This window comes from Aspergillus welwitschiae (assembly GCF_003344945.1).
Source record: "Aspergillus welwitschiae strain CBS 139.54b unplaced genomic scaffold BDQ94scaffold_34, whole genome shotgun sequence".
In the NCBI taxonomy this organism is placed as follows: domain Eukaryota; kingdom Fungi; phylum Ascomycota; class Eurotiomycetes; order Eurotiales; family Aspergillaceae; genus Aspergillus; species Aspergillus welwitschiae.
The window spans coordinates 27,972-40,271 of NW_020798728.1; the positions used below are offsets into that span (position 1 = coordinate 27,972).

A 12,300-nucleotide genomic window follows, 5' to 3' on the forward strand; every position below is an offset into this window, starting at 1 on the left:
TTAGGATTGGAAATATCTGGGGTTTGACTGCAGCCCAGTCTTGTTGACGGGGTGGTGAGAGAAAGTCGCGCGGTGATCCCGTCTATCGAACGCACCGACCAATGAGCAAAGCAAGTACGGAGAGAGAAGACGGGTTGCCTGCCAGCCACGTACGAACCGCAGGGGAGAAGCTTATCAGCCGGAGTGGGCGTAAGCAGACCGATGGATGCTGATTGATTGAAACTGATTGAATGAATTGATAGATAGAGTAAAGTAAAGTAGTAGTAGATAGGAAGTAGTAAGTAAGGGAGGGAATGAAACGGGAATTGATCGAATGGGGGGACGAGAATGTCGGGGAGTACAAGCTTGCGGTGGAAAGCAGCAGCGGAACCGGAGCCGCCCAGATTCGGGGAGTTGGAGATATACTCCAGAAATGAAAGGAACTGATAAAAAACTGTAGGTAATAGAATGGAATGATAAAATTATGGTCACGGTAATAGGATGATGACGGAGAGCAAGGAAGGATCTGATTGCTTGTGAGCACTGATCATATCAGGGCCATGGATCTGCACTGGAGAATAGTAGTAGTACTCCGTCGTAGTAGTTGGTAGTAGTGTAGGTAGTAGTGGTAATATTCTTTTTCTTCAGTTCCTATTAGATACTGAAGAAGTAGTAATAATAATAGTAGTAGTAGTGATAGATAGATAGAGATAGAGATGTTGTATAGGAAGGGAAGGTAGTCCGGAATATATATAGTATAGAACAATGACACAAAAGTTGGTTCAGTTGTCTCCCCTTCCCATTCCCTCTCTGTCTCCGTCTCATCCAGTGTCCATTCAGTTGATTATAACTAGTAATGGAATTGGCATGAGGTAAACCAAAAAGCAGTCCACCCAAAGAGAAAGAGCGTCTCCTCCAGACAGGAAATTGGGAACAGTCATCAGGATCAATAAGAGAATCTCCGGATGAAGCGATCGATCAACACTGGCGGGTGTTTTCCACACGTAACAGAAAGGTGGCCAGGCATGCTGGATGGCCACCCGGCGACTTTTCGCCTCAAGTTCCTGCGCCCTTGCACCTCCTCGTCCAGATAAGCCTCGTCGGCCTGATTGGATCCCCGATCGGTTGGCTGCCGAGGTGGCCTTGGTATTACGTACTGAGAATTGCACTTCTCGTCCGGGAAAGTTTGGGGTTGAGAGAATTGCCGGAGAGATTAGTAGTAAGTATTCCCCATTGACACCCTCCAGGGGAGTTGAAGGACTAGTTATATAGTGACTTGCTGCTTATGCCATATGGTCTCATTGTTGGCACATATTATGCATACGTACATACCGTTTCCTTTTTTAAACTATTAGTAGTCAATACTAGTTGAATCAATGATCTGTGCCCGTCGTTCCCGACCTATCATGCCGGGGAAATGCTCAAACCCTCTCACCAAGCAGGGATTACTCAGAGACAGCTCCCAATCACATCATCCCGATAACGCTCTCCATGAACCAATCACAGTTCCTGCAATAGACTTGAAATCGGCATAGCGCGATACCGGCAACGGGGATCGGCCCTGCAGCTGGACGGCTCTTTCCCCACAGCTTTCCAGCAAGCATGAAAGTGTTCCCCCCTCCCCATCCATCCATGTGGTCTTTTACTAGTATAGGAATGAAATACTAATAATGCAGGTCGGCGGGAAAATCCCCGGGTTACTGATTGGTGGGAGTAGTTTTCCTTGGGCATCTCTGCTGACCGTCTTGTTCATTATCTAATGGTTATGACTGAGCTGCAGTAGTCGTACGGAGTACACTGCCAGTAACTCCTGTTAGTTGGTTAGTTATACTCCATAGTATCCGTTGACTAAGGTTTCCCGGCCGCGCGACGGTTTCGTGACTCAGGTACGGAGTACACAGCGCCGGTGGATGGATTCTTTTCTCGTGTTCCATTACATTGGTTGTGACATCAGAAGTACCTGATACGGTTTCCTGAGTAGGCAGAAGAGTCTAATGACTACAAGATGCTGGTGCTGCTGTCGTGCACTGTACACACTACTACAGCAGTAGCTGATCCAGACAGAAAGAAAAGCACCAAACCCGAGATTAAATGTTATCTCCGGGGAGAATAAGCCCGACCGAGCGACCGACCGAGCGTCAGTCTGTAATTAGTCTAGCCTCGTCTATAATAAATCATCTTTTTGTTAAATGTTAATCCCCATCCATATTAGGCTCGCGTGCAGCTCAAAACCAACACTTCACACTAGTTGGATGGATTCTCATTACTTAATGTAAAGGTCATCCTGCTGCGCCTTTCCCGGGGAGAAAAGGGATTCCCATTATTCAATCCGAACGGGAAGCGATCACATCATCTCATCCATCATCCATCAACCTACTAACCTGTTACTTGTATTAGCAGGTCAACGTGCACTATGGAGTACTAGAGCGTTTTATCTAGTCCAATCCTTTGGACCTCTCATGAGGTTTCAATTATCCAACCGATACTGCTTTAGACTTTTTCAGCAGTCGGGTCGAGTCTCTCAACAGGCCCATGGATTGATTGATTGATCCTTCCTTTCCTTTCAGTTCAAGCTGTTCCGTGTCATCCCAACTACTAATAGAATAAAACGGATGAGCCGGTCAACCACTGAAAATACTAAACAGGCCAAGCTTCCGCTTTTCGCATGGTCATCGGCCTGAGTGTTGCTGGTGAAGTTATCCACTTGTCTAAACTCTATCTATTTGCTAGACTCGCGTGGTGATGGATGACTTTTCACATGTTCCTTCCTTCTATCTAACAAAGTCCACAGTAGAGATGCTGCTGACTAGCTACTGTGTATATTGTCCCAAACAAAGGGAATGAGAAAAAAAAAGAACAACCACCCATGACGACATGATCGTCCTGCAACTGCCAATGCAATCTTTCCTTTTTTTTTTAACGATACCCTCTTCTTTTCTTTTTCCCTCTTCCGTTCTTATTGCACGGACAGTTTAAATTAACTATGCGTCATGACTCCAAAACTCCATGCTATCCCGAAATCAGATACCCAAGCTCACAGACAGGCCACTCTCGCCATGCCATATGGTACAAAGTACACGAACACAAAAATAAATAAAAGAAGGAATGAAGCTACTCAGTGAAATTGCGCAACTTGGTCAACTCATCCAGCAGCTCCTGCAAATCCCCATCCGAGATCTTATGCTGCAGACTCGGAATGAGCGATTTGGCTTCCTCGGCGTTATCGCAGCACAGACTTCCTGTTACTTGTTAGCTGCTGCTGACCACTTCATCCATGAGTCCCCTTGTGACACATCCACAATACTCTTCCCCAGCAAAGAAAATCCCCATAGGAATAAATAAATATACATACCAAGCTGCGACCGCTCAAACATCTCCAACTCGGTATGCGAATTCAACAACCGCTCCACAGCCTTGATATTCTCTTCGTCCTTGAACCGCGCAAACACCTCCAAGTAATCAAGCGTCTTCGTAAGATTCCTAAACACCAACAATTACAATATATTAGCTTCTACTCTTCCACTCCTGTAACCAACCCAACACTACCACCCCCTCCACCATAGCCCAATCCAGGAATGATAAAAAGATAGATAGATAGGTGTACTCACTCTGGCTCTTCATACTTCTTCCCACCCCTTCGCTTATTCTCCAACACCTTATTGATAACCAGCCTTGCTTCCGACAGCGACAACGTATGCGTGTTCTGGTCCGCTCCGAGCTTCAGCGTCGACGCGGCTTCGAGTTCGCCTTGCGGGAGGGTGCGCTTGCGGTGTGTGGCGGGGGGGAGTTGGACGCTCATTTTCACCAAAACAAATATATATTTTGTAGCTCGGGGTATGCGGTGGTAAATTCAATTAATCGGTGGTTCGAGAGCTGAGCTGAGGTATCACGTCGCTGGTAGTTGGTGTTGTTGGTAGTTGCGGGATCGGGGAGGCGTTGAGTTTTGTTCCGGCAGATACTAGCTTTATGGAGGGGCGGTGAGATACCCTTACCGCTTTGGTGGATATATATGGGAGGGAAGTTCTGTTTGATATGATTGATTTAAGGGTAATAGAGACTGTCGATGGAAACAATAATTGTCTATATGATTTAGGAAATGGAGAATTAATTACAGTAATGTAAGGAGAAGGGTATCAAGTAACATTTTATCGGCACTTTTTCTATATCCATAGCCAAAACGCCTGTATGCTATGCGATGAGTAGATCGTTTCGTATATGATAATTCACGGACAGCCTCAAATTGCAAGCTTAGATCTGACGGAATGCGACCTCCTTCGGCAGACGGAAGCTGGCGCAGAACATCTGCTTGTTAGGGCTGACCAATCTGACATTGTGGATAGCCAGATCGATCTCCTGGTTGCCGCTGCCGCCGACACGATCCTCCGTGGTGATGGTGTGACCGATGCGCTCCGAAATACGCTGGCAGATATCGACGTGGTCGTCGTGTTCGTCCGCAGAGTGGCCCGAGAAGCAGTATACATGGACCTTGGGCAGAGGTTGCGAGGTGTGAGGGGCGAAGAGCGACTCCTTGCCTGCGTAGACGCCGACAAAGGCGTCGAGGAATTCGATGGCGTTACCGGGGAGGTTCATCACATAGTGGTGGAAGACGTTGGGGCGATGGAAGACCTCCGGGGCCGGGAGCGCTTCTCCCTTTTCCTCTGCGGCGGCCTTCTTGCTCCTGCGCACCTTGGGCTCAATGGTCACGGTGTGAGGAGAATCCAGGAGGGCTTTGGCAGACCAGCGGATGAACTCGCGGCCGTCCTTGTTGAAGGGCGTGACGAACTTGTCGGCCTTGTTGCGCTTGATGGCGTCCAGCATCACCTCGTATCCGTGAGGGTTGAGATCATTGGCCCACACGAAGATCTTCTTGCGGCCTGCAGGCACTGCGAAAGGCCCGACGCCCGCCATGACGTCGCAGACCATCTCTCCTGGGCGGAACTTGTCCACTAGACGACGGTGCTCTGTCTCGAGACGGCTGTTCCAGTACACGCGCGAGTAGTCGAAGCGGAACTCGCAGTGTTGCTCGTGCTGGACGACGTTCAAATTGTTCTCACCGGCGAGCAGCTCGAAGGGAAACGTGCGGAATTCGCTGTGCGAGCCCACGTCCTCGGTCTTGCGGATGACGGTGCTGATGTTGGGGTTCTTGTCCAGCAGGACCTGGGCAAGCAGGTGCTTGTAAGGCAGGTATTGCTCGCGGAGGTTAAGGTGCGCTATTTCATCAGCTTGAGTATGAGATGGGAAAAGATTGAGAGGACTTACAAACATGACCGACTTGCGTGAATCCCTGGGGGATCTCATCCAGCATGTCCTCGGGGAGAATGCAGGACATGATATCCGCTGCTCCAATTAGCCTTGAGTTCCCAAACAACGAAGCAGTATCCTCGCGCACCATAAGTCCAGTAATCATAATCCAACGTCAAATCATAAGGCTTAACGCCAACCATTCCCTTCTGCACAAGCTCACTAACCGTTGGCGACCACGTCGCCGTATCTAGCCCCTGTCAGCTCATGGTCCATACACTAGCATTGCTAAATCGAAGGCAGTGGTTTATACCATCATGCTTAATATCCTCCCTCAACAACAGACATTTATGCACCAAATCATTGATCTTAATTTCCCTTATGGAGCCCAATCTCGGCAGCACAAGCATGTCCCGACTCTTGGTCAATTCCTTCCGCACATTTGCGATATCCGAGGTCTTGAAGATCGCTGCCGCAGAGATCGGTACGGTCTTCTTGAAGAAAGACCGGTCCAGGACTCTCATGGCCCGGTTCACAGGAGGACGGAACATGGCGGGGAGGTCGCTGCGGAGCGGTTGGGTGGGTTCGGAGTCGATTTCCATGGACATGGGGCAGTAGTTTTAGTTGGATATTCGGGTTCGGAGGATTGACGGGCTGTCCTAGTGGGCGTACTAAAAGTGCGAGGCTGGCATGGACTGGTTGGGGGTCTGGTTGTTCGTTTGGTGGGAGGATCGCGACATTTTTTAGACTTTGGAATTGGGCTGTGACTCCGTGGCTTATCGGCACGTGATTGGAGATAAGATTGATATGGGCTATCACATGTATTTCACTGGTGTATTTAGTGGACTAAAGAAAGGTAGAAGTATAAGACAGTAAAACTATTTAAATTGGTCAATGATATCTAGATAAAGCTAGCAAAATAATCTACCTAGGAAATCCGCCAGCAGACCCCGAAATGTCAGTAAAGCAAGAATGGAGATCATCATCAGTTCATCACGCAAAGATGCAACAGAAAAAATACAAACCATATATTGAGAGGGTATCAGACCACAACCATCCCACAATCTACCTCCTTTCCAGCATAGAGATTCGCTCATTCAGCGCTTTAATCTGGTCGTCCTTCTTCTTCAACGCAATCCTCGAAATGTCCCGTCCCCGGGCAATACCTTTCACCTTCAACTCATACTTCTGCAAGAGATCCATCAACTCACCCTTCGCTTTCTCCGGCATCACCACCCTATTCTTATCCAGAATCTCAACAGCCTGCGCTGCCAGATCAGACGAAGGCTTCTCTCCACCCGTAGCAGGACTAGCCCCAACAAACCTCACCGGCGTAGGCGTCTTCGAAAACTCCAACGACGACGACGGCACAGTAGAAGAAAAAGACACCGCCCGATCCGTAAATGATCGAGCCAACGAAGTTGGCGTAAAAGCCTCTGTCTTCGAACCATCCTGCGCACCCACATCCGATATATCATCGAGCTTTCTCTTCTCCGGCGCAGAAGCTCCAACTGCGTCCCGGGATGGCGTCTTGGGAGGACCGAAATCCGGCTGTCGCATTGGCGCAGTAGCAGTCGCAGAAGCAGCCTGTTGCTGCCTCTGTTCTTGAGAACCAAGCAGATTCCCCACCGCCGTATCATCCGAGATATCCCATTCGAACTCAAGGTCTTCAGCCATCATGCGGGCCTTGGCGCTTCGCGGAGGCATGGTCGCACTCAACTGTCCTCCCTTCCCCCGTGCCCCACTATTGTCCAAGCCTGTATCTCCAAATCTTACCGTACGATCAGTCTGAGGGGTTAGAAGGCCCGTCTCGAATAGGCGTGGTTTCTTGGTGGGTGTCTCGGGGGTGGGGGTGGCAATGGTGGCAGAACTGGTAGCAGAAGAGAAGGAATCCGCCGCTGGCTCTGTGCGAGAGTTGGTCAAGACGGCGTGCTTTTCGCGGACTTCGGCGTCGCTGGCCCAGAGGAAGAAGCGACAGCGTTTCTCTTGGGGCTTTTGGCAGACGTAGACTGTGAGGGGCGGGGTGCAGGGTTCAGTGGTTAGCTAGGGATTCAGGTTGCGATTGACTTTTCTTGTACGTTTGGTAGATCAAGAAGGGATGGACCGCGTACACCATCGTCCATGGTTCACACCGTGGTTCTTGGTTTGGAATTTCGCGGCTGGGGGACGCTCTGGACAGTTGCAGCGCCAAACGCCATCGAGGAAGAGACCCCGCAGAGGAACCGCCGTGCGAGGCGAGTGAGGCGATGGGCTGCTGCCGAAGGCTTTCGTGGGTGAGAGCATGATAGACCAGTAAAAATAACTGAGGAGAAGCTTAAGAATGACTAGAACATGCTGAGAGGGACTTTATTGGATTCGAGAATAAAGATGGAGGGATAGATGGAGGGATAAGATGGTTGTCGCCATGGAAACTGGGGATGGCGTGGGTCAACCGCGGAGACATGACAGCGGAAGATCTACTTGTAACCCACGAAAAGTGGTCCGCGTTTCAGAAGCTTCCAAAAAGCCAAGCAGTCTTGGTTTGTTCTAGACTAAGGGTATTAGGTGTATACAACAGTTTGAATGCCCCGAACAGATCTTGTCCCTCTCTAGCCCATCCAGCAATCCCATGCAAGCTCTCAACCTCCAACAACCAGAATCAACGATGTATACAAGGCATGTATAGACTCTAGGGTATCTTAATGCAACCACACTCATTCCGCAAGTACCTGTCGCAACATAACGCCAAATGACTCGGACAACTTGAGAATTTCGCTTATGTCCGGCTTGACTGGCTCGCCAGCCGTGCGCCGGAGTTGGTCCTGCTGCTTAACCCGCCGCCTGCGCTCTGCCGAGATCGGGTCCAGGTCCTCTTCGTCGTCCAGATCTTCGGAAGCTTCCGACTCGGCGTCGGAGATTGCAAGATCTTCGAGATCGGCCTGTGTCCACTGGTCAGCATACAACTACACAACTGCAGCATTGATAGTCATTAAAACATACCTCGTCGAGGCCGAAGTCACTGCCTCGGAATGACGCATTACCCAGATATCCGTCGTGTGCTGTACCCTCCGCTGCCATCTTCTGTCGCGTCTTGTTCAAGTGCCACCGCTTGCGGTCTTCATGCCACTTGATCAGGGCGTTGATCTCCTCGAGTGCCTTATCCTTGTCAATCTGCACGAAATCCGTGGCTCCCCGAAGCAAGGCGTTCATATCGAGCGCGCCTCCGCGCGGCCCCTTGCGCAGGAATTCGAGAATCTCCTCGATCCATGCCATGAGAGAAGTGAACAGGCCATTGTCGTGCAGGTGAACTTCGTGAACGAATTTGTAGAAGCTGCTTTGATGACGCTCGCACAGATCGATGAAGGCTTGTACCGTCTGATTCGGATCCGCCGACACATCTTGCCGCTGGCACTTCTCGATCACCGCAATAGCATCGTCGGCGAAATGTGCGAAATCGGTGATGCTGCTGTAGACGTTGGCAGACTTGTAGACGCGCACCAGGGGTTCGTAGAAAATGGTGAAGAGGTCACGGAACAGCTGAAGTGTAGTTGGCTCTTCTACGATGCTCAACATCATGGCCTTGTCCCTTTGACGAGTGTAAAGTTTCAGGAGCTGCTTCAAGTTCGCAAACCAATGCGCCCCCTCGCGCAGCTCCACCTCTACATTGTCCACTGCTTGGTTCCAAGCCACGTATCCATTAAACACCTTGCCGAATTGCTCTGGAGCCAACTCGGGTTGCAGAAGCTCGGTACGGAGGATAGCCACGATTATGTCAACATCCTCAGCAGCAGCTTCAGCGCGAATCTCATTCTTAACCTCTTCGTCTGCATCGGTGAACGCTTTCAGCTTTTGGCAAAGGATGGGGTCTTCCACCTTGGCAGCCAGCGCATCGATCGACTTCTGGAAGGCCTTGATGCCATCGTTGAGGGTCATAGAGAAGATTCGCTGGAGCAGCGATCGCGAGCCGAAGGGCTGGGCCAAGAAGAGGTCCAGCACTCCTGCCATGACGGCCGCGGGGTTGGCAATGCGAATGACATTCTTCAACAAAGAATACGGGACAAGCGAATGGATTCGCTTAGCTTGCGCGAACAACTCAGGAGAATTATCCTCGGCCAGGAACAGGTGGTAAAGAGTTGCAGCAACCCTGGGTCTGGTCAGTCTGAACATAGCGAAACGGAATATCACCAGGCACGTACTCTATCCGGAGCCACTCTGCAAATTTCTGATACTTGGGACTCAGATCTTGCACCGTCGGCTTTTCTTTAATTTCAGCGAACAGTTTCGTCAGGCCGTCTAGGTTGGGATCCTCCTGTCAGCGAAAATAACCATTAATCAAGACCTTATCCCAGACTTACTGCTCTCCACAATGTCACGGCGGAAGTTCTCCATGTAGACGTCCAATTCGGCTGCGCGCACCCTGGCGATTTCGTAAAACCGCTTCTGCTCTTCTATCCGCACTGAATCAACATCTTTTCGCTTCTGCATGTCCAGCACCTCCTCTTCATTCAGAATGATGGGATCCGCGGTAAGGAACTCTTCCATGGCCTTCGTCTCGGCCACTCGCTTGTTTTGTAGCAAGGTGCGAAGGAAGGCCCGAAGAGAAACTCTCTGCTCTTCGCGGTAAAGCACCGTCTCCCTCGACCCGTCACTGGAAGCTCGGGGGGATCTCAAGGAACGCCTGGACGACCGCGATAACGACCGCTGATGATGGTTGCCGGGGGCCAAGTTTCGAGAGGATGTGCTGTCATCGGCCACGGCGACCCCAACTGTTGAAACCGACGACACTGAGGATGCTTCATCGTCTGCCGATCCGAACCAGCTCGTTGTGGTGGAGGATCTATTCTTGCGGGGCAGAGGTGGGAGTGGCTTCCCTGGGAATTCCGTGCGTAGACGCTTGTGAAATTTGGCGAAATCGCCATATCGACGAGCCACGAAGATATCGGGCTTCCCGTCGCGGCGCACTCGAAGGATGAACTCCTGGATTGTGCATCAGTGGGGAAGTCCAATTACACAGGCCACATAGACGCTTACCGCATGTTGGTGGTATCGCACCGTCCTCCTCACCGAAGTAACGCGTACTGCAGCCACGTTGATGTCCCAGCCATGGATGGCATGACCCTCTGGCATATTGACCAACAGTCCCTTTTCATTAGCTCCTCGGTCTACCACCTCCATCTCCGAGAACTGGATCCGCTCCTCGTAGCCCGACGCCGTGGGGATACCAGAGACCATCATCAGCTCGACCAGTTTCTCGCACTTTCGGGCCAACTTCCGGCGCTTGGTCTCTTCAAGACGATCTTCGGAGGAGGAAACATGCTTCGTCGCGAAAGATTCTAGGAACTATGGGCCGGCGATTAGTTCTCAATTTACGAGATGCGCAAAACGGGTCGGGTCGGGGGCACACGCACCACCTGTAACTTATCCTGCCAGAACTCCTTCTCACGAGCTTGATCGAGGAAGGGGAAATTGCGCACATGGTGGACAAAGATATATCGCAGGATAGGAAGTTCCGAGTCGACGGGCGCGACTTCACCGAATTCAGACTTGAAGGGGGCACCGAAGCGTCGGAGGGCGGTTGGCGAATTCAGCTCGGAGATTTCGCTCTGGACTTGGCGGGAAATGAGTTCGCGCTTGAGATCTGCATCAGTCAGAGATAGTCCCTCGAAGTGAATAAGAGGGATGCGATCAGGGAGAACTGACAATGTTCTTGCTTTCCGGTGAGGATCTGACCGGGCGCGGGGTTGGAGGCGGCTGGGGAAGCAGCTGACTGGACTCCGTTGGGAACGGAGGGGAGGTCCGCAGAAGTCATGGTTGAGTCGCTCGAGCACAGTGAATTCAGCCGGCTGGTCGGGCGATCATTGACTTTATAACTACTGCAGCTGACAGGGGTGATGGAGATAGAATCAAATTAAGATTCTAGAAGAAGAAGCCAGCGCAAAATCCGTCTGCCTAGTTGCGGCCAAGGTTCGGGCTGTGGATGATGATGACGTTTTGGTTCCAAGTGGATGCTCGGCGTGCGCCTCACCCCACGAATACACTTTGCGTGAAGATCAATGGGGTCACGGAGAAGTGCGACTAGCGATAGGACTGGGAGGGGATAGAGACAGAAGGAGGAAAGAGAGAAAAGGTGCAAAGGGAAGAAGAGGAAGAAGAAGAAGAAGAGAAAAGAGGGGAGGGAAGCAAGCAGGAAAGCAGAGAGGGGGGGAAAGCGGAGAGCGAAAACAGCGAAAACAGCGGGAAGAAGAAGATGGAGGAGAGGAAGAAGAAAGGAGTGACAATCTGCAGGCGATGACACCATCTAAAACCAGTAAATTAAAATTAGCACGAGAATGGAAAATGGATGCATTGGATTAATTGATTGATTGACTGATTGATTGATGGGATTAGTCTTAGTCTAGTAATAGTAGATAGTCTGTCAATCCCCTCTTCTGCCTTTTCTTCTCCCTACTAAACTAAGTAGTCCCTCTTCTTGGGTGCTCAGCCCTGTGGCCCCGCCGTGACCATTCCGCGGATCCCACAACATACAGACCAGCGTAATCGTATAGCTTGTTGGATGCTATTCTTGTCCACTCCCTCCTTGGTGGATCCCCGGCATTCCTCTCCCCATCTGTAGTTTATCAACAGCCTCCAACAGCCTCCATCATCCCCCACGTCCACCGGGCAGATAGACTACCTCTTAGTCTCTTCTGTCAACAAGAGAAGGATGCTGCCTATAGTTCCTGCAAGCTGCAGGTTAGTCTTTTTGGTCACCGACTGTCAGCCAATCTGACCCCATCCGAGCTCGCCTGATCTGCAACACATTTCCCTCCTTATCACTACCAACACCACTTGACCTGCTCCGATCGTCTAGGCCCATGCTTTCTTGTTGTCACGATCTTCCATTGAGCCATCATCTGTCAACTCCGTAATTCGGTTGTGCTGTCATTCAGTCTCTATCCTGGACAGTTGTCTCATCATTCAACCTTGAAGTATCACTATCTTTATGATATATAGAGTCTATTACATCCTCAGATTTGCAGATAGCCATGCTGGTGTCTGCCTGAGGCAAACACCTCATCACAATATGGCCGCAATGTCTGCCTTGCTCGTAGCAGGGACAAA

The 12,300-nt window shown here is 50.6% G+C and overlaps 2 protein-coding genes across 2 annotated transcripts; both read right to left on the reverse strand.

Moving 5' to 3' along the window:
• Positions 1-72: 72 nt before the first annotated feature.
• Positions 73-1,203, reverse strand: BDQ94DRAFT_149775 (uncharacterized protein). Its single transcript, XM_026767452.1, has one exon. It carries the CDS (start codon positions 802-804, stop codon positions 634-636), a length of 171 nt encoding a protein of 56 aa, XP_026622752.1. The 5' UTR covers positions 805-1,203; the 3' UTR covers positions 73-633.
• A 2,018-nt stretch (positions 1,204-3,221) lies between these two features.
• Positions 3,222-11,008, reverse strand: BDQ94DRAFT_161755 (uncharacterized protein; the record flags this gene model as incomplete). The annotated part of the gene is made up of 15 exons (XM_026769433.1): positions 3,222-3,459; positions 3,588-3,807; positions 3,870-3,941; positions 4,239-5,169; positions 5,307-5,470; positions 5,534-5,784; positions 6,290-7,229; positions 7,351-7,522; positions 7,929-8,138; positions 8,200-9,343; positions 9,396-9,492; positions 9,555-10,176; positions 10,231-10,539; positions 10,584-10,837; positions 10,900-11,008. The coding sequence occupies 15 exons, from the start codon at positions 11,006-11,008 to the stop codon at positions 3,222-3,224; spliced, it is 5,733 nt and encodes a 1,910-aa protein (XP_026622753.1).
• Positions 11,009-12,300: the final 1,292 nt, after the last annotated feature.

What these genes read in the sequence shown, in the direction of transcription:
- BDQ94DRAFT_149775 (XM_026767452.1), bottom strand. Translation starts at nt 804, where the DNA reads ATGAGACGGAGACAGAGAGGGAATGGGAAGGGGAGACAACTGAACCAA.